Below are 20,518 nucleotides of genomic sequence, written 5' to 3'. Positions count from 1 at the left end.
GTTTGAAAAAACTAAAAAATAAGGTCCCTTCCTGAATTTATGAAAAACTTTCTTTACCCAAAAAAAATGTTCAAGCTTTACGCAAACGAAAACAATGAAATATGAAATGGTGAAAATTGAAATTGGTGAAAAATTTACACAAAAATCTGAATCAATTTTTTCGAAAAAACGTTGACGAAAGTCCTAATACAAGACAATATTAATTAATATCACGTGCCACTAATATTGGAACTATTCGTTTGGAAACTAAAAAGATCATTAATCTTACGTAAACGATGATAATACTTCTGAGATCGATATGAAATCAACTTAATCCACAAAAACTTATCTCAACAAAAGTTTCATTACGAATTTTCCTTCCTTACATTTTTTCATGTCAAAGATCACACAAAATACACATTTTTATATTCATTTTTGTATATAAAAATGCGTCTATAAGACAACATTATTACAGTAGATTTTTCGAGCTGTCTATAAAGAAACAAAACAATCTACTAAAAAATCAACAAAATTTGGGTTAATTACTAAAATTTTAGGCAGACACTAAGGCCTACAAACAAAGCATTTTCGTAATATATACCCGATGTAGTTAACTTGTTATATAATATGTAAATTACCCACGACAATGGCCCTATTGTTGTATCGTTTCATTATTGTGGGGTTGCCAATAATGCCACTCTGTTATTAACCCTGAGTGTCAATTGAGACTTCCTCCCTCATTGCCATGTTTACTGCTAATTGTTTTTATTGTCCCCAGAAACTTTGAAAACTACCTTACCTTTCATCCCTACTTGTGGAAGGATCAACGTTGGATGCCATCATAAAACACCAACCGCAAACTGGGTCTTCTGGCACCGTAAACAAAACTTTTAACAGTGTATAAATGGGTAAATTATTAACTTATTTTCGTCACCTACATTATGTATAAATGGACAACAAGACAATTATTTAACATGATTATAACAATATAATTAAGAACAATTAATGAATTTTTATTTCAGAAATCATAATCGCGTCTTTCCAGCTCCCTTTCGGATGGAACAGGGCTATGTGCAATGCGCCGCGACGGTCAGCGTGCAACTGGCATCTTCGCGAGCGTCGCGACGCACTTCGCCAAGGTGCATCGTGGATGCGCAACAACCGAGATATTATTTGTTAAACAAAAAAACGTTGCTTTTCTTCTTGGAGATTTCTTACCGAATTGTGGATTGAAATAGGGTATTTGATGAAGTAACTGCCCTGCTGTCAGGATGACCTAACGGCTGATGTAATATTGGCGTTTATACTACAAATATGTATACAGCAGCTCCGCACATAAACGTTCCCGTAGGGTCTTTATTATGTTCTTGGACATGACAAATGCTCTCGCACTATAAACTCGATTGTGCCAATACGAAGTTAATTATCGAAAATATTCGGACATTTGCCGTGGGTGGGTATTTTTAAAATTTGAGTTATGACTTCAGGATATGGTCATATTATTAGTATGCGGCGCGGTGTATTCTCTTCCTGGGTGGCAACGTTCGAATACATATTGTGCTGCTGAGAAAATTAGTCTCAGATGCGACAGCCGAGCGAACGGGACGTGTACAACGTGAATTTATTGGGAACATGCCTGAAATGGTAATTTTTCACCAGATACCACGTATGTGTATTTGACAGCATCAGGGGAAATTGGGAAAAAATTACCGAAAGTGTTCATGAAGTATACATAAACCAAGAGGTCTTGGTGAGCAAATGAAAAGAGGAGCAGGGGAATCGTTTCCCTCCACGCTCTTGGTAGATCAACGTTAATTTTCCAACTTCAAAAAATAAGAAAAGAATCTAATAAGTTTAAAACTTCCCCAGGGGCAATTTCAAGTTTGTGAAGCACAAACTATGAGATTTATCCCGAATTTACAGAAAAGACAAAAATTGACGCCCCATAGATTGAAAAAAAGCCAATTTTGTCTGAGGTAAATTCAGCTGAATGTAGCTCGATTTTTTGCCCTCAGATATCCAGCACCCCATTGTACCACTGTTTCTGAGCCACCCTGTAGATAACTCTGTTGTTACGCCTAAGCTTAAAGGCAGCCACTATAGCAAAATAAGTTGTAAAGGAACCTCGAAAAAATCCCTATTCTGCGTTAAAAATAAGCTTAGAGAATTAAGTCGTTCACAATGGTCCTAAACCGTTTAAACAAGGCAGGAAATGAATCGGCAGATAACGTCGTTATCATTCGAGACGGAGATTTCGCCAGATTTTCGGCAAATGAGCTCAGTCAGAGAAAACGTTCACCTGTTCGTGTTCTCCGGATTTTCCCGGATTTTCTCCATTTCTAAAAATGCGGTTCTACTTAACAAAGCTAATGCGGGATGCCCCGGTCGAGGTGCAAATAAAGACCCTGCTGGAACGGGCTTATGTTCTTGCATCCGTTCCACCTGCATAATTATTTCTCTCCTTGCCTGACGTCGGTTCCTCTCTTTTTCCCGTCCCATTTTTTAACTCACTTAAGTGTTAAATTAAACGCTTTCAAAATTCCCTGGGAAATGAAATTTGACACTGACGAGCCAGTGGAAGAGTCATGTAAGCTTGTTCGATAAAATATGGAGTGCGTCAGCACTGCGTGAAAACTTCATTCTGTTTTGACAACTTATAAATAGGCGTCTTAATGGCCTGGTAGTCACATAATTAACAATAAGCTGACTGCTGACGTCAGAGACTGGTTAAAAATTAACAGTGAATCAAGTCCAAATGGAGCGCTAAGGGCTCATTGTACCCTTTACTCCAATATGGACCTAAATAAATGATTAGGTCAGGTCTGATGTTCCGCCGCAATATGATTAGCTGCTGTTTGCGTTCACATCGTTGCCACATGTCCGGAGAATGCCCATAAAGGGATGCTTTAATTCCAGCATTAGTATTTCAGTAAATACTGGCATCATCACAATCGAGTTAGTTTCCCCTGAGGTGCGTCACTCGGATGTCAAATTTACATTGTAGCTCTCCGTCTGCATGTGAAGATGGGAGGTAATAAAAATAAACCTCATTGTACTTTCATAAGCGAGTCACAGGTGTCCCGTAAAACGTCGCCTTGGAAGATAATATTTATTTATCTCGTTCCTCCCCGAAAAATAATCTTCCCGAGTCAAAGCTCGTAAGTGTGATTTAAAAGCGGGGATCGGCCTCATATGACAAAGAAAATCCGCGAATATGACAAAAGAAAGAGAAAGAAAACGCTTTTATTACACGTTATTACAGTAGTATTTCCAGCTTATGCCGGACCACGGGACGAACGGAGATGATAATAGTCTTTTATGAATTCTTACCGAGGGGTTTTGGCCGCGTTTACGTCGTCTACAGTGCTTCGTTATAACCCGAAAATACCAATTTACTTGAGAAGAGTCCGTTTTACCGGGCTTGTGCACAAAAGTTACTGGTTTATGGAAGAGGTGATATCTCCCAAAAGCAACAGAATCCAACAGTCAGTGAAACCGACAGTGGCCCAGGAAAGAAACTCTATTCAAAGAATATTCCCAAGAAGGAGCCATAGCAATCGATACCAATTTGTATGCTGCTGTTTTAGAAGAGACCTTTCCAAGGTTTTGAAACAGTTCTGTATTCAATACCTCTCGAAAAACTTTGGTTTAAGAGATTGACTGCATCAAGAACAGAGAGAAATGTAAGCATAATCATGTAAATAACCACCATTATAGGATAAGTGAGTCAATCAGGCAAGCCGTACACACCACGCGTGAGATTTCCCTCTACTAAATAGAGTTCTCCACGTCTGCGAGCTCAGCACTCAACTATTTCAGTTCAGCAAACCTCAACAATTACACCTCAAAACTCTCTTATTTATTCTTTTCAGGTTGTCGACATGTCAACACCACTTCCAATTCTCAATCGCTTTAGTGGATTTAAATATCGTTTAGATACTTTAACTTCTCTTTGACTTCATCACATCTCTTTCCGGTGCACGTTTCTGTCGATTATAAACTTTCGATATGAAGATATACTTGCCCAGTTACATTTAATAAAACCAAAGGATTGATTTCGTATTTTCTCTTGTTGCATGTAGACATGCCTTCAAGGGCCAAAAATGGCAATAACTAGAACTTTCCATTGAAAAAAAGTTTGGTAGATTTGTGATCTGTTTGCAACTCATATCCAATGCTCTCGCAAAAATCAAAGAAACCCACTTATATTCGCAATAGCTGAAATCAATTGACAAATATTATTGATGTCGTGCTGTGGACCTCCTCGAAAATTACAAGCTATTAATTTTAGAAAATTTATAATCTCTCAACAATATGCTATCTGCAACTCGTGGCACTGGAATTGGACCCTATTCTCAGTTTAAACTACCTGAGAATAACGTTCACCCTTGACTAAAAGCTCGGGTGAAAACCCTTTTCAAGGTTTAGGTGACAGATCTACCCGCGAAATCAGGACCTCAAATGAAAAAATTGTTATAAGAAGGGAAGCCAGAAATTTTGAACGTGTTACATATACTTTACATACTCACATAAATTGATTTTCGTTTTTCTAATACCTTTTTTGCGGGTTCTGAAAGGGGCGCTAGATTTATCACCCAACACCGTTCACAAGGATTTTCGGCCGAGCCCTTGGTAAAGGGTCAATGTTATTCTCAGTAAATTTTAACTGGGAATAATGTGCATTTCTACAGCTATAACCATCCCTACTTGCGTGTGTAGCGTTATTCCCAAGTAAGACAGAAGAAAATTAACATCCCATTTTAGACGTGCAGAATACATTTATAGGCTCAAGAGGTAGACGATTAAGAGTCCAGCTTATATACCGCGAACAATAAAACCTTCTGGTTAACTCGCAAAAAGAAATTTCCGATGCATTGGGTGGCCGATTGATTCTCGGGCAGCTGCAGTTACCGACAAAATTGACCAAAGCAAAAATTAATAAAATCGTTATAAGCCAACATTTCTACGGTTTTTTGTGTTACAGAAAATAATATATTAACCCACTAGCGCCCAGTGATCTATATACAGGGTGTCCTCGAATTACGTGGGCAAAATAATACCGCAGATTGTTTGAGTGAAAATAAGTCGATTTAACTAAACTTCCCTCAGTCCAAAAGTTGATAATTATGGAGCTACAGGGTGTTAAAGTTGAAAAAAATAATCACATTTTCTTTAATATATTTCGATTTCTTTGAGTTTACTTCACGAAATTTCATATTTGAGGGTGTTTTAGGATACGAAATTCAAATTTATTAACGATTTAGTTGTTTCTTCTAGGGAGCGCCACAAGCGACCATTAGGACACATTTAAATCTCTGTAACTTTTTCGTGCCACGGTGTATATTATTTTGGTATTTAAAAACACCTTTTTCCCTACCTTTTATACTTAGAAAAGGTATACTTTATTGACGTCGCTAGAAGCAACGGTTTTGGAGAAAAATGCATCTAAGCCTGATGATGCATGCAAATTACCTTAAAATTATTTTCCGTTAAAAAAAATTAAGTTTTTCAAAAATAATTATTAGTAAAGGTATAACAATAAGTTTTCAAAATCAGATATTATTTTGACTATTACAACGGCAAAGTCCATAAACTAACAGCATATCCACCATTTCAGAATAAGTGAATTTATTGGCCATACTTATGGATATTTACAGGAACAAGAAGCGAAACTGACAAGAAAAACTGAGGGCTAAATAAAAAAACTGACGTTTGAGAAACAAATTCAAGTGTTAAAATGTCAATTAAAAACATAGCCAACTGAGTTATTTACTTAAAAGCGCCAACGCAAATATGCAGCGCATTAGAATTATGCGTTTTTCTCCAAAACCGTTGCTTCTAGCGACGTCAATAAAGTATACCTTTTCTAAGTATAAAAGGTAGGGAAAAAGGTTTTTAAATACCAAAATAATATACACCGTGGCACGAAAAAGTTACAGAGATTTAAATGTGTCCTAATGGTCGCTTGTGGCGCCCCCTAGAAGAAACAACTAAATCGTTAATAAATTTGAATTTCGTATCCTAGAACACCCTCAAATATGAAATTTCGTGAAATTAACTCAAAGAAATCGAAAGATATGAAAGAAAATGTGATTATTTTTTTCAACTTTAACACCCTGTAGCTCCAAATTATCAACTTTTGGACTGAGGGAAGTTTAGTTAAATCGACTTATTTTCACTCAAACAATCTGCGGTATTATTTTGGCCACGTAATTCGAGGACACCCTGTATAGATCGCAGAAAATAAACAACCTTTATGACATAAATTTGTTTATGAAAACAATTTTTATTGGGACATAAGGTTAGCTTATGCAGGTGGTTAAGTATGCAGCGAGAACTGCATTCGTACGATGGTCTTCAGTTAACATTCTGTGACAAATGTAATGTTACCTTGTGTACTCTTTGCTTTCCTAATTGGCACAATAAGCAGACCTGTACTTACAGTTTATTTAGTTTTTGTATTTTTTTTTATTAAATAGTTTTTGTAAAAAATAAAATTTATGAATTTAACGCCTAAATAATTTAATCAAAAATAAAATTAAAAAGTATAAGGCACATCCCAGGGATCTATATATATATCACCTTTTTTTAAAAAAACCGCTGAAAAAAAAGATACATTTCAAGATGAATTTTAAAATATGATGCTAAAAGACTAATTCGTGAAGAAAGCAGGACATTTTTTCACGACAAAATAATTTGGGCGCTAATGGGTTAATTGCAAATATAAGTATAGAAGATATGTTGCAAAAAAAACTTACAAAAACAGTTTCAGTTCAATAAGAATGAATAACAAACAACAATAAGCGAAAAATATAGACACAAAATTAACCGTACGCGGCATCATATTCACTTTTATTTTGGCTGTAAATATGTATCAAAACAGTTTTTTTTTGCAAACTCCTTTGAGACTGATAAGTTGATTCTAAAATCATTTAACAGTTTCATTTATTTCATGAACGTGTTAGAAATGGCAAATGAGATAGTGCAAACTGCGTCGCACCAATTAATAATAAAGTTTCATTGTACCGGAAAAACTATGCGATAAATTGGTAATTTAATAGAAAGGACACATTCAACAGGACAGTGGATAATAAACAAATATCGTTATCGAGGTTTGGTACAAGGCGAGTCTGGAAGAGGATGAAAAAAGATACTCTCTGAAAAGGATGAACGATTTATTGTAAGAGCTCTAAAGATTAATCCGAAGGAAGGTGTCTCTAACTTAACAAAAAAAGTACCCCAGAGAATCGGCAAACCTGTGTCAAGTGAAACACTAAGAAGAGTTCTCAGAAAAGGCGGTTTTAAGGGCAAAATACCAAGAAAGAGACCCTTTATATTAACAATTACTAAACAGAAAAGCTTCGATTTTGCAAAAAAAAGTATGTAAAAAAACCCGTCGAATTTAAAATACTCCCATTTTCACAGACGAAACGAAAACAAACTTGTTTGGATCGAATGGAAGACCAATCGCATGGAGGAAACTAAATACACAACTGCAGGGCAGAAACATAAAGAAAACAGAAAAACGCGAAGGTGGATCATTAATGTTACGAGGAGCTATGGGAGCGATTGGTACCGGCAACCGACACCAAATTAAAGGGATAATGGATAAAAATGTCTACCTTGATATTTTAAGAGCAAACTTGCGACCATCAACGGAGAAGTTGAACATGCCGAGAGGGTTTTATTTTCGACACGACAATGATCCGAAGCACACCGCTGGCATTGTAAAGATTTGATTAGTGCAGAAAGTACCAAAATGATTAAATTCTCCACCTCGATCGCCAGATCTCAGTCCCATTGAGAATTTGTGGCAAATTAAAAAAAAATTAAGGGCGAAATTGCAGCAACTGCAGCAATTTAGAGGAATTAAAAAAGTAGTTTTTAACGTGTGGGGAAACATTTCTTCGGATGTGACTAGAAGATTGGTCGAATCCATGGCGCGACGCCTGAAGGCCTTAATTGAGGCGAAGTGCGGTGTAACTAAGCATTGAATCCTAGATGTTCATTGTTCTCTTTAAACTTCTTCAAATAAACGATTATAAAAAAAAATTGTTAATAATAAATAGGTCTTTTCTGGCAAGACTTCAACTGGTTTCTGATCGAAATGGAGGACAGTTTGAGAATTTATTGTTGATACAAATAATATTGTGAAAATAAATAATAATAATTTGTTATAAATAATATAAAAATAATAATACAGTCATCGAAACTCACTTTTCAAATACAAATTTAGATGTAAAAAGGGGGCAATTTTCAGCAGCTCAGAAACGGTTGGGTTTAGGGATAGGGTAATGTTAACAAAAGTTGCAGGTTTTTGGATTCTGAACACGATGCCGTCGAGAAAAGTAGGGCGTTCTATTTGAAATAAGCAAGTTATTGAGGATTGAAATCATACAACTTCGGAGGCCTATTTCGAGGGTTATGGAAAACTCTTTTTAAACTAAAACATGTCAAAACGTAGCTTATTGTGTCGCCTTGGAGCCTCATAAGATCGATTACAAAATTCGCAACGGTTAGGAAACAGCATTGATTTCCGTGAGACCTTGCGGCTGTCAAAATTTTCGAATTTTCACAAATAACTCGAAAATGGTAAATTTTTTATAAAAGACCTATTTCATAAACTAACCTTAAAATTTGACGATAAATCCGAAAATGGCAACAAAATTGGGGGGTTCTATTTAAAAAAACATAATTTGATACTACCACACTTTTATGACAGACCCTGTACATTTGAAAATAATTTAAAAATACGTGCCTTTTATTCCCCAAAAACTTTACCAAGACAAATTTCTTTCCAAAACTTATGTTTACTGAGATATCGCACTTTGACGCACTAATGAGCAACCCTGTATAATATGCACATTTGTGTTTGTAGTGTTAATTTTGTGCCTATATTTTTCGTTTATTGTTGTTTGTTATTTATTTTTATCGTATTGGAATTATTTTTGTAAGTTTCTTTTGCAACATATATTCTATACTTATACAGGGTGAGTCGGGAGGATCGTGCCAAACTTCAGGAGCGTGTTGTACATGAAAAATAAATGTAAAAAAACTCAAATGTTGTTATCCGATTTTCGTTTGTTTACAAGTTATAGCGTAAATAAAATTAAAACATAAAATTTAAAAAATTTATAAATTTCATAAGAAATTCCATGAATTAACGTTTGGATATCATAGTAAATGTTCAAACATATTACCATAAACTTCTAAACATTTTCGGCTTCGTCTATGAAGAGCATTCGTTGCGCTCCTGACTGTTTCATGTCTTTCTTTAATGGCAGCTGCAGCATTTCTAATGCGTTGAATTAGTGCATCTTGAGTGTCCACTTTTACTCTGTACACTTCAGTTTTAAACCAACCTCACAAACAATAGTCTAGTGGTGTGAGGTCTGGAGAGCTTGGAGGCCAACTAATAGGGCCACCACAACCAATCCAACGTCCAGGAAAGGTACGTTTATGGTAAATAGAATCCTAGTTAAAAAATTTTATTTACGCTATAACTTGTAAACAAACGAAAATCGGATAACAACATTTGAGTTTTTTTACATTTATTTTTCATGTACAACACGCTCCTGAAGTTTGGCACGATCCTCCCGACTCACCCTGTATTTGCAATGAATACATTATTTTCAGGAACCAAAAAACCGTAGAAATATCGGTTTACGCCCGTTTTATTAATTTTGCCCGATGTACGGTCAACTTCGTTAGTACCAGTACGTTTCTCGTAAAGGTCCGAGCATTTGAAAGTTCAGTTCGGCCCATCAAATGGAATCCATAAAAGTAGTCATTTCTGTCTTATGGTAATTATTTTTTCCCATTCTCCAATCATCAAAGGTTCCCACAAAATAGTAAAGTAATATAGTTGGATCGTTTCTCCGTTATTAGATTTAATAGGCGTATGAAGCAAGTCTCGCCTAATGCGAGGCATACTGCTGGGCAGCAAGCTGCATTCCTCTGGTAGTTTCTCATATCCTGCCAATTACGGCGAAGGATATCCCACTGTTAGTATAAGATCCTGCCAGGAGATAAATGTCCTGAGACCGCAGGAACGTATCGTTCCGCTCATTGATTCCCTGCAAATAAACCAAATCTATGTTGTTGCTCGTGTACGTGTGAGTGCTGCGATAATAATCGTTATACTGCCTGGTAGGCAGGACGTGGAATAGTTTGAAAGCTGTCTATATCGTTAAAAAAAAATTAAAACCGATTTTCGGCCAGGCAGGCCGACAGCCCTCTCGTAACACTTTATTAAAAATAACGAACTTTTCAACGATCGTCCGGAATTTTTGGAGAGTCACTCGCCGGGTTTGTTCCGGAATTAGTTCAAATTTCAGCGCGTTGTTCATTTGCACACAAGTTGTGTTTCCGGTTTTAATTAAATACATACATAGGGCACTTTTATTTTTTTGTTGCTGATAGTGTTGGCCATATTCAACTACGAGCGCACTCCGTGTTTCGGCAGTAAAAATCTCTATTGATACCTCATGTAACTGGAGGGCTAGCCAGTGTTCGGATTGGATGACGAGATGAAAATCAATTCACTTTACCCGATGATGAAAATTACGAAAAATATCTATCATGTATTATACCGTATTGGCCATAATTGTTGCAACTTTTAAAATTGATTCATATTTTTGTTTAAATCGAAGGAACAAATGGGGCATCCGGTACGTACGTCCGTTATTGAACTACCTTAAGTTATCAGAGAAAAGGAATGTATTATCTCTTCTTATAGTCACTGGTACAAACAAATTGTGTTTCTACATTGGCCAAATTTATCGCAACTACACTGACTTTCGAAAAAACCGCAACACCAAGAAAAACGCATTGTATGTACTTGAAATTTTGGTATAATTTTGGTCTTTTAAAGAGAAAAAAATGATAAAAATTTCAAGTTCGTATTTTAATACGATATAAAGTTTTTCTTTACTTTTTTATCTGTGACGATCGTTCTTTTTGCAATTTTTTTTTACAGGCGGATAGCGATAAAGGTATTATTGTTAATACCATATTGAATGTGTGGTAGTGAAAAATGCCTCGTCTACGCCAAAATGCAATTTATCGGTAGTTAACTCCCTTTGAAAGGGGAAGAATTGTTGGTATGCACGAGGCAGGTTTACCTTCCCGCGAAATTGCACGTAGATTGGATCGAAACGCATCAACAGCGCTAAGAGCTTGGAGAGATTGGTCTAACGAAGGGTCAGTAAATCGTCATCGTGGTAGTGGCCGTCCAAGAATGACGAACCGACGCGAAGACCGGCGACTTGGTCGTTCAGCGACAGGCGCCCCGTTTGAAACAATTCCGTCTCTTGGTGGTAACTGGGTAGCCACCCTAAATCGAAGGGTCTCCCTTGGTACGATGTATCGCAGAATTCGAAGTTTTGGACTAAACTCGTATCGTCCTATGCGTCGGCTTTCATTATCACGAAACCACAGGGTGGCCCGACTGGAGTGGTGTCGTCCGAGAGTGCAATGGGTGGATGAGTGGAGAAGAATCGTGTTCAGTGATGAGAGCCGATTTTGTTTATGGCGATCTGATGGACGGTTACGTCTTAGAAGGCGCAGAGGAGAGCGATTAAATTTGGACTTGTTGGAAAGGCGTCGTTCTGGTTTAACACCAGGTGTCATGGTTTGAGGTGCCATCCAGTATGGTAGTCGGTCTCCTCTTGTTTTCATTTATGACAGATTAAATGCTCAGCGGTACATTAATAGTGTCTTAGAAGCGGTTCTTGTACCATACAGGCACGACCATCCTGGAAGCACATTTCAACAGGATAATAATGCGCGACCACATGTAGCCAACGATACTTTGAGGTATTTGGAAGCTGAAAATTTGGATGCTTTGCCTTGACCAGCTCGGTCTCCAGATTTGTCCCCAATAGAGCATGTATGGGATATAATGGGTCGGAGACTTCAACGTTTAGCTCGCCCTCCAGAGACCATAGATGAACTCCGCGAGCAGGTGCAGATTGCCCGGGATACAATACCACAGGAAGATATTGACAATTTAATTTTAAGCGTGCCACGTCGCTACAGGAATGTATTAATTTAAGAGGAGATACCACCCATTATTAAATTATTATTAAATTTTTTCACTTATTCACAATAATTTTCTTTTGATATTTTGATCGTTTTTATCCATTACCTGACCCAACGTAATGCCAGAATTTCAAACGTGTGCGATGTGTTTTTCTTGGTGTTGCGGTTTTTTTGAAAGTCAGTGTATTTATTTATTCGTATTTGCTTTTGGAAAATTTTTATTCTGAGTTCTTGTATTCAATTCGACTGTTATTTAGCGAATTTTGCGCCATGGCTCGAAGCAAAACGTATAGTGGTGACATTAGAACCGGAGTGATTAATTTTTATAAGAATGGCCTAAGGCAAGTCGAAATAGCCAGAAATTTACAACTGCATAAATCGACAATGTCGAGAATCGTCAAGCAATTCGTTCGTGCTGGTAGTGCAATACCACTAAAAAACCTTGGTAGACCAAGGAAGTCTTCCAAGCGATTGGATCGAAAGATTTTAAATGTTGCGAAAAGGAGTCCTTTCCTATCTTGAACGAAAATACTGAGTGAAATCGACCAAATAGGACCACCTGGCCTTGCAAGTCGTACAATAAGGCGAAAACTTTGTGAAAATGGCTAAAAACGAGTATGGACTGCCAAAAAGACTTTACTCAAATCGCGTACACCGGACACCAAACGATTGAAAAGAGTCGTACTTAGTGACAAAGTTTAATTTATTTAGAAATAATGGTATGGTTCACGTAAGGCGACCTAAAGGTCAGATATTGCATCCAAAATACAATTGTCCCACTGTGAAACATGGCGGAGAATCTGTAGTGGGGTGGGGGTGCTTTTCGTCATTTAGTATGGGTCCTTTGCTCAAAATTGAAGGAAGGATGGACAAGTTTATATCTCAGAGACATTTTGAGAAACGTTTTGGAACCCCGTACACACGAGCTCATGCCGCTTAAATTCACCTTTCACCACGATAACGATGCAAAGAATGCTTCGAAATTGGTCGAGGAATGGTTAGAACAGCAAAAAATATCTGTTATGAAGTGGCCGTTCCAAAGTCCCGATCTCAATCCAATCGAGAACTTATGGGAAATCTTGGATTAGAAAATTCTGGACCGAAAAGTTGAAAATGCCACGGAACTATTCGAATTACTATGAAAAGCTGGATCACAAACGGATTCAGCTTTAATTGAGAAATTAATTAATTCTGTGCCAAATAGAATGGCAGATGTAGTGAGGGCTAAAGGACACCACATTAAATATTTAAAAAAACTGTTTTATTTTTCATTGTTATAGTTAATTATTTAAGTAAAACAATTTGGTTGCAATCGTGTTGGCCACCATATAAACGCAATTTGTTTATACCAGTGGATATGAGAAGAGATGATATATTCCTTTTGTGTGATAAGTAAAGGTAATTCAATGAAAGATGTATATGCTTTGATTTAAACAAAAATATAAATCAATTTTTAAAGTTGCGATAATTATGGCCAATACTGTGTGTAATAACATGTAATACATATTACGTAAAGTTAGCAGATGATTTGCGTTGTATTAGTACTTTCTCTCCCTCCTACATTTTGAAATAAATTCCCCTCTAAAATCCTTAGTTCATCTACATTATTCCGAGAATATGCAGGGGCGTCCGAGGGCAAGAATTTGAAACAAAAACTCTCGAATTAAGCCAATAGCTTTAGTTTAGATTTGCGCCTCCCAGCTGATTCTCAAAGGTTCCTTTACAATCCCGAACCCCGAGTCATGACATAAATGAAAACAAAAAAAAAAACATAAACGACCCATTTTAATTAATCTCATAACTCATATAATATTAATTAATTAAATAATGATAATTTTTCCCCGTTACTTGTTGATTTTTCTAAGTAACATTCATGAGAACAGCAGATTCATTAAGTTCATGACATGAAAACAAGTGAAATTCAAGGCTTTTTCCCATTCAAGATGAAAGCTGACGATCAACAAGAACAATGTATAGGCAACCACTAAAGCCGATTTGGCACAAACGAAGCCAATATTCGCAACGACCCTGGAGAATTCCTGGATTTGTCAGGATGTTTCCGTATTTCGCTCCCTGTTTTCAATCCTCAAGATGAAAAGTCAATTTATACAGTCTGCACGAGGACTCGAGCGAATTCCTCTACTTCTTGTTTTCCACGGGATAAGTATCCTCTGTGCTCCAACAGAAATCCCGGATTTTCCCTTACTCTCCCGGAAAGGTACCTTTGTTATTGGCCCAATTAAATTTATTTAATTCCAAAAATACCAGCCGCTACTTAAACGAGAGCGACGGACTCAATTCCTAATCTCCCCGAATCATCACGAATCCGAATTAGAGTAAATGCCAGAAACGTTTCTTTTTAGAGCTACAACGGCTCTCGTAAGCGCCGACTGGGAGTAAAAACTGCCATAAATAAGTATTCATCTTGAGGGGCATTAGACGACGTTCTCAAATGAGGAATTTCAAAGGGGGTGGATTAGGGTTAGATACCTTTTTAGCCAGTGACGGAGGAGCCTTTTGTTCTTTGCACTAAGGAAGCCACAATGGCCATAAATCAGACGAGGCGTTGTTTTTGCTTTGATGTTCAAAAGTGTGTGTTTGTGATTGGATTTTCTGCCCCTTGAAATTCTCTTACCACACTTCGGATTGTCTAGTATTGAAGATATATGACTAATTTTCTCAAAACCTACATTAACAAAAAGGCTCTTTATTCTGACTATTTTGAACGTATTCCTACGCCTCTGGCGGATGTTTTTAAACAAATGCACGTCGCAATCGGCGAATTAGAGTACTAAAAGACAGGATGTTAAAATAACGACCAGACAAATGGAAGTTATTGCTAAACACTCTCTGAGAGTGCTGGAACGTTCCATTAGACAGTAATTTCCCTGGGAAAGCGGCAAAAATGGGATTAAGAATTCCTGTAAACAGCGCTGAGAACTCGGAGAGATTTTTGCCATAGATATCCTCCCACACCCTTCAAACTTCAAAATTTAATCAAACCGCCCCAACTAGGTCACACACACGTATACACTTCAGATCTTTATGCAAATTGGGGATTTGGCTTTGAAATTAAGCCTAACAAAGACAGGCAGAGTGGTTCGGTAAACATTGTGTTGACTTTTTGGTTTGTGAGCTTCAATGCCTTTTCTTGACAGAGCTGAAAAACGACGAATTAAAAGAATGTTTTGCTGCAATCCCCGAAGCGATGGCAAATTAAAAAAGTAAATACCATCGAAGCTTCTGCGGGAGCTTGAAAATCTCAATTTTATTTAGCAGAATGCCTCCTTCAATTCATTAGGGTGTCCAACTAATTATACGTATATACATTTTCCTTGAGGCAGATCGGTTAAAGGACATTTAAAGGAAAATGGTAAAAAAAGCATTTACTGGGAGTTTTTGCTGAGATCTACAAAGAGTGATAAAATCTTTTGAAGGCAGTTTCAATGGCAATGAACTTTTATTTAAATTGTCCATTTCTTGTATCTGCATTTGATAAATGTCATGATCGTTTGCTTAGAGTTTTATTTGTCGAAACACTTAAGGTCATTTACTTGCCAAAACTCCCCTTTCTTAAATTAAACACTAAACTTTAGAGTTATTGAAGTTACGGACGAGTTGCAAGCGCAGTTCGCCTACGGACTATTGAACTTCACGCAGTCGAAACTCCTTAACGAAAAACGCTAAAAATAATAATACAGAGGGTATTTTTCTTATACTCGAACCTAAATTAAGGACGAGAAACGACTTTTTTCGAAGAAATGTTTTTTTAAGATTACCATAAAAAAAAGAGTTTAAAAGATCGAGTCTTTTCACTTCCCTTTATAATTCCCATTGGGAAAACCGAAATTTTGCTTAAGATATGAAAATGTCCCAGAATTAATCTAGATCTTTCGCCTTAAAGCACTTCAACAAAATTAAGTTCAACTAGAGCTGAATAATCTGGAAGTTTTATTTTTGGCAAACATCGCAGCAAAAGTTGGAAAAAATGCTGTAATAATCGTTTTTTCTTTACTGCACATGAGCCGCGCCATCGTGAACCTACAGATAGACAATTCCAAAATTTGACCAGCGGATATGGTTTCAAAAAATAAGATTTTTTTCTTTTGGCGCTATTTCGAAATGTCAATATCAACGGAGATACAGGGTGTCAAGTGTTTATATAAAAAAATTAAACTTTATTAATAATTGCCAGAAAACTTGAGATAATTAAACAAAGTTTTGTGGGTGTTAGTGATAGTCACATCGCATTTGAATTTTGCTTTTTCAAATTTTAAATTAAAAGAGCATTTAATTTTAGAAGCGCATTAAAACGGTTTTGATTGTTTTACTCAAAAACGGTGCGCCGTACCAAAAAATAATAGAGTTTTTTTTTTAAGATTGAACAAGGAATTCAATAATCATTTTTATTTTTAGAAAAATCAGTGGCGTACCGTTTTCTTTCAAAAATATCAAACAACTTTTTCTATTCGCGCGCCACTGATAAACCCCAAGAACATTTTTATTTATCGGAGAGCGTTTCTTCCGCGTAGTTACTGACACCTACAAAATTTTGATTGGTTATCTTAAATGGCTTGGCAGTTATTAATAAAGTTTAATTTTTTATGTGGAATCTTGACACCCCGCATCTCCGTCGATCTGGGCATTTAGAAAAAACTTCGAAGGAGAAAAGTCTTACCTTGTGAAGCCCTATTTGCTGGTCAAACGATAACTGCAACTTTGGAATCACCCTGTATAATTAGACTACATTAACATGAAGGTGTTCCTACCAATTGTTCCAAATATGAGTTAATCCTTCATTGATTATGTAGGGAGGTAGCAGTTACTAGGGAAATCAATGGAGCACAAAAAACTTTTGAAAAAAGGTGTAATTCTCAAATGGAAAACTCTAGGAGGCTCCTTTCTTGTTATGGGTGTAATTAACTAATTGTTTAATTCATTTCATTGAGTGCTTTCTAAGAAAGTAAGTTTCTCGTTGTATGAAAGTATGTTTATACCACTTTAAATGGTTTACTGCGAACTACGTTTCTATTTAAAAGAACAACGAGAATAGTTATTTACGTAAGAAATATGGATCTTTTAGCAATTTATGAGCATCCTTGTTTTGGACACACCCTTGGATTTTATTTTACACCGCGGCATATATAATATGCACATGGAGTAATTCATGGCTAATTTATTGTGCGGCTGCTTATATCTGGCCAGCTGTGTATCTATACCGTGGAGCCAAATGCATAAATTCGCTCCTTCGAATTTACCTCCCGAACACGAAATTTTGGAAGATTATTCAAAAGAACGTGGCAAAATCGGCCATATCTCTTGGTGAATATGCGAATATCCGGTAGAACTAGAAAAGACGAGGGCATCATATCTTAAGGATTACCGACGTAAATTTAATAAAACCCCATCGGGCATATATTCTTGTGGCTTCATTATTTTTCGCCTTTGCCCAAATATTATCAGGCTTAATGTAGACGGTTTGTCCCGCGCGAAGTACTCCGTGCAGACGACATAAAGCAAAATCAAGACCACCGCCTTGACAAAACAGGCAATTTTCTTTAATCACTTTCCACACTATGCCCGGCTTCATTTCGTCGAGCCGAAATCTGCATTTTAATTTAAACACCCAAAACGTCGAGCCCTTTCATTACAGGGCCTCTGTGCTTTATTTCGCTCCTTCCGCAATTATTTCGACTTCAGTTCTAAGTTTTTCTGCCAATTTGTGCGCGGTGTTGTGGAGTGATAATGAAAACCCGACCGTTCCGCGATGAGGCCGCATTTAATTTTTTTAATTAAAATTTATTTCGCTTTTCGCTTTTGGTTTAATGTAACGTTCAAAGAGAGCGTTGAGGCTTCAAATTTGGACGCTCCCAAATCGTAATTATTCCGGGGAATATTGAGGACGAAACTCTCTGGTGGCCATCAGGAAGTGTCAAACAAGGCTGAAAAGTCGCGACCGGTTGCATAACACCGCACTCCCGACTTCAGGTACGACATTCATTATTCAATGGGCTAATGGCGTTTCGTTGTCAGAATTGCAAATGCTTCGTCAAATTAATATTTCAGTTCATTTTCGCTCTGCCATCGACGACGTGCATATTTTTAGATATTTTCCCATTAATAATTCAAGAGTTCTCCAATCGAGGAAAACGACAGATTGGCACTTGATGCTCGATCCATCTACACGTCTAGTTGATTCGCGAAGAAACGGCGGAAGACGAGAGAGATCTTCCAGATCCGGAACGATAACTGTACATCTCCATCGATTACTCCATTAGCATCATGTGCGATTTTAACGATGTTAGGTTTGATTAGAACGGCGCTATTCAGAGAAAATCGCGGGACAAACACTGATGAGCGCCTTCAAAAGGCCTCTAGCTCCCTCGGGAGGCAATGTTTTCCGAATCTACAGGGTTCCGCGGCTTAACCATGGGGATCTTGGTTGTTATGAGAATTACGAAGTCGGTTAAGTTGGGGCAAAGTCCCGTCTTGGAGAAGGTAAAAAGGTGCCGCTGAAAAACCTTGAAATTTTTCAAAGGTTGCTGAAATTTTTCGAAAAAACTGATAATTTGGTTTTTCGTTTTCGCGTTTTTTAGCGAAAACGCAAAGAGTTGGACGTTTTTACCCAATACATCGTTAGGACACTTTTTCAAGAGGAATTTAAAAATGTCACCAAAATTTTCAAAATACTCTTTGTTCTAAAATTACGACTACAAACTTTGTTATTGCTTGTGGCCGCCATATTGATTTTTTCTTCATTTCTGGATTAAGCTTTTTTTTCAGATTTAACTGATGAGCAACAGCATAAGATTCAGATTAAAATTAAAGAGGAAAATGCGAAAAAACGAGTTTGCATAGTGTGCTATGGAGTCAAGATGGCGGAAACAGGATTTTGGCAAGAATTTTCAAAATTGAAACTAGATGTCAGCACCTCATTAAAGTGTTTTGTCTAAATTGCGCAAAAATGTCTTCTTCTAATGAAGAGAAACACGATATGTTGGAATTTTATTATTCTTCGTACCTAAATGTGAAGATAAAAGAACAATTTCGATTTCTACCTACATACAGTCCATACCAAAAATATTGGGACGGAGGGTGAACATTTACAAAATCAGATATTTCTCCTTTAAAAACGTGGTAAATAAACAAATATTTTTTTAAATATCATATTAAATCACCAACAATAAAAACTTGCAGTAGGAGTTTCGAAATATTTAACAACAAAAATATACAATGAACAAATATTCAAAATGGTAATATCTCCAAAATCCAAAAATATCGGGACGATTCACCTCTTCTACTTCTATGACAAACACATATATTTTTAATATTTCGTTTGACCAACTTTTTGCTCAATAACACTTTTTAATCGCTTTGGCATTGGAAAAATAAATTTTCTTATTCTTTTCGTTCAGCCATGGTTTTTTTCGTGCTATTCTACCATGATAACCATGAGAATCGACGCATCGGCATGTTGTTTGAAAAGATACGTTTTTCTGTGTAAATTGGTCTAATAAAATTTGGAGTTTTGGAGCACTAATTTTTAGATATTCTTCAACTTTTCGCATAATAACGCGTTGATTCCTCTGATTCAAAAGTTTTGGACGGGCAGCCTGTGAAATAAATCCCAGTCTGTCTTCGTTATTATATCGTAAAATAATATTTCCCACTGTACTTTTACTAAATTTTAATATGGAAGCAATTTTACATAGGAATAGCCTTTTTCATAAAGGTAAATCACTAATTGTCTTAAATCTGAACTTCTATTTTTTTCGCACCCCATTTATAATTAATTTGAAAACTAAATAGCATTACTTAGCATAGCACGAACAAGATGAAACAAGTTTTTATTTAGTAAAATAAAATTGTTGATATCGAGAGCATTATGAATAATTTTAAGAATGTCACGGAATTGTCCCAATTTTTTTTGAATCAATGAAACGTTACCATTTTGCTTATTATTTGTTGATTGCAAATTTTTGTTGATAAATATTTGAAAACTTTAACTACAAGTCTTTATCGTTCTTGATTCAAGGCATTATTATAAAAAAGCTATGTTTATTTAACAAATTTTTATCGAGAAATACCTTATTCTGCAAATGTTTAACGTCCGTCCCTATATTTTTGGTGTTGATTGCAAGTGTACAGAACATAATTTGATCGACTAAACGTAACTACTATAAGGGATGTTCCAATGATCCACCATTTTCATTTAAACGCACAATGATGCACCTCTTTAAATTGTTATCTGCTCTTAAAATATCACGACGTTTTACTTTCATTGTTACAGCAGTTATTATTTGTTGACGTACTTCTTGGATATCCCTAGATATAGTTTAATTGATATTGATTTGAATTTAAATTGAATTGAATTTTAAAAATTTCAACGTTTTTCAGGGGCATATTTTATCCTCCCTAGGGCGCAACTTTGTTCCAATTTAACCGACTTTGTATCTCTAATGATAACCGAGATCCCCATGATTAAGCTGCAGAAACG

The 20,518-nt window shown here is 36.4% G+C and overlaps 1 protein-coding gene and 1 long non-coding RNA gene across 4 annotated transcripts in view; one reads left to right on the top strand and one right to left on the bottom strand.

Annotated features, from left to right (window-relative positions):
• Positions 1–1,663, top strand: part of LOC136343917 (uncharacterized) — a 96,021-nt gene extending 94,358 nt beyond the window's left edge. Inside the window, exons 3-4 of one of the 2 annotated variants that reach the window (XR_010732875.1) lie at positions 758–887; positions 1,002–1,663. This is a non-coding gene — a long non-coding RNA (uncharacterized lncRNA). Of the gene's footprint in view, positions 1–757; positions 888–1,001 lie in introns of those variants that run through there. The other variant, XR_010732874.1, reaches the window with a different exon arrangement.
• Positions 1–20,518, bottom strand: part of LOC136343893 (kinesin-like protein CG14535) — a 130,410-nt gene that overhangs the window by 61,601 nt on the left and 48,291 nt on the right. Inside the window, exon 1 of one of the 2 annotated variants that reach the window (XM_066290888.1) lies at positions 779–907. The exons of the other annotated variant lie outside the window; for it this stretch is intronic. Within the exon in view, the coding sequence (XP_066146985.1) occupies positions 779–822 (44 nt within the window). The 5' untranslated portion in view covers positions 823–907. Of the gene's footprint in view, positions 1–778; positions 908–20,518 lie in introns of those variants that run through there. 2 annotated transcript variants of the gene reach the window in all.

The sequence above is a fragment of the Euwallacea fornicatus genome, chromosome 16, assembly GCF_040115645.1.
Source record: "Euwallacea fornicatus isolate EFF26 chromosome 16, ASM4011564v1, whole genome shotgun sequence".
NCBI lineage: Eukaryota > Metazoa > Arthropoda > Insecta > Coleoptera > Curculionidae > Euwallacea > Euwallacea fornicatus.
This window is presented reverse-complemented; position numbering and strand designations above follow the sequence as displayed.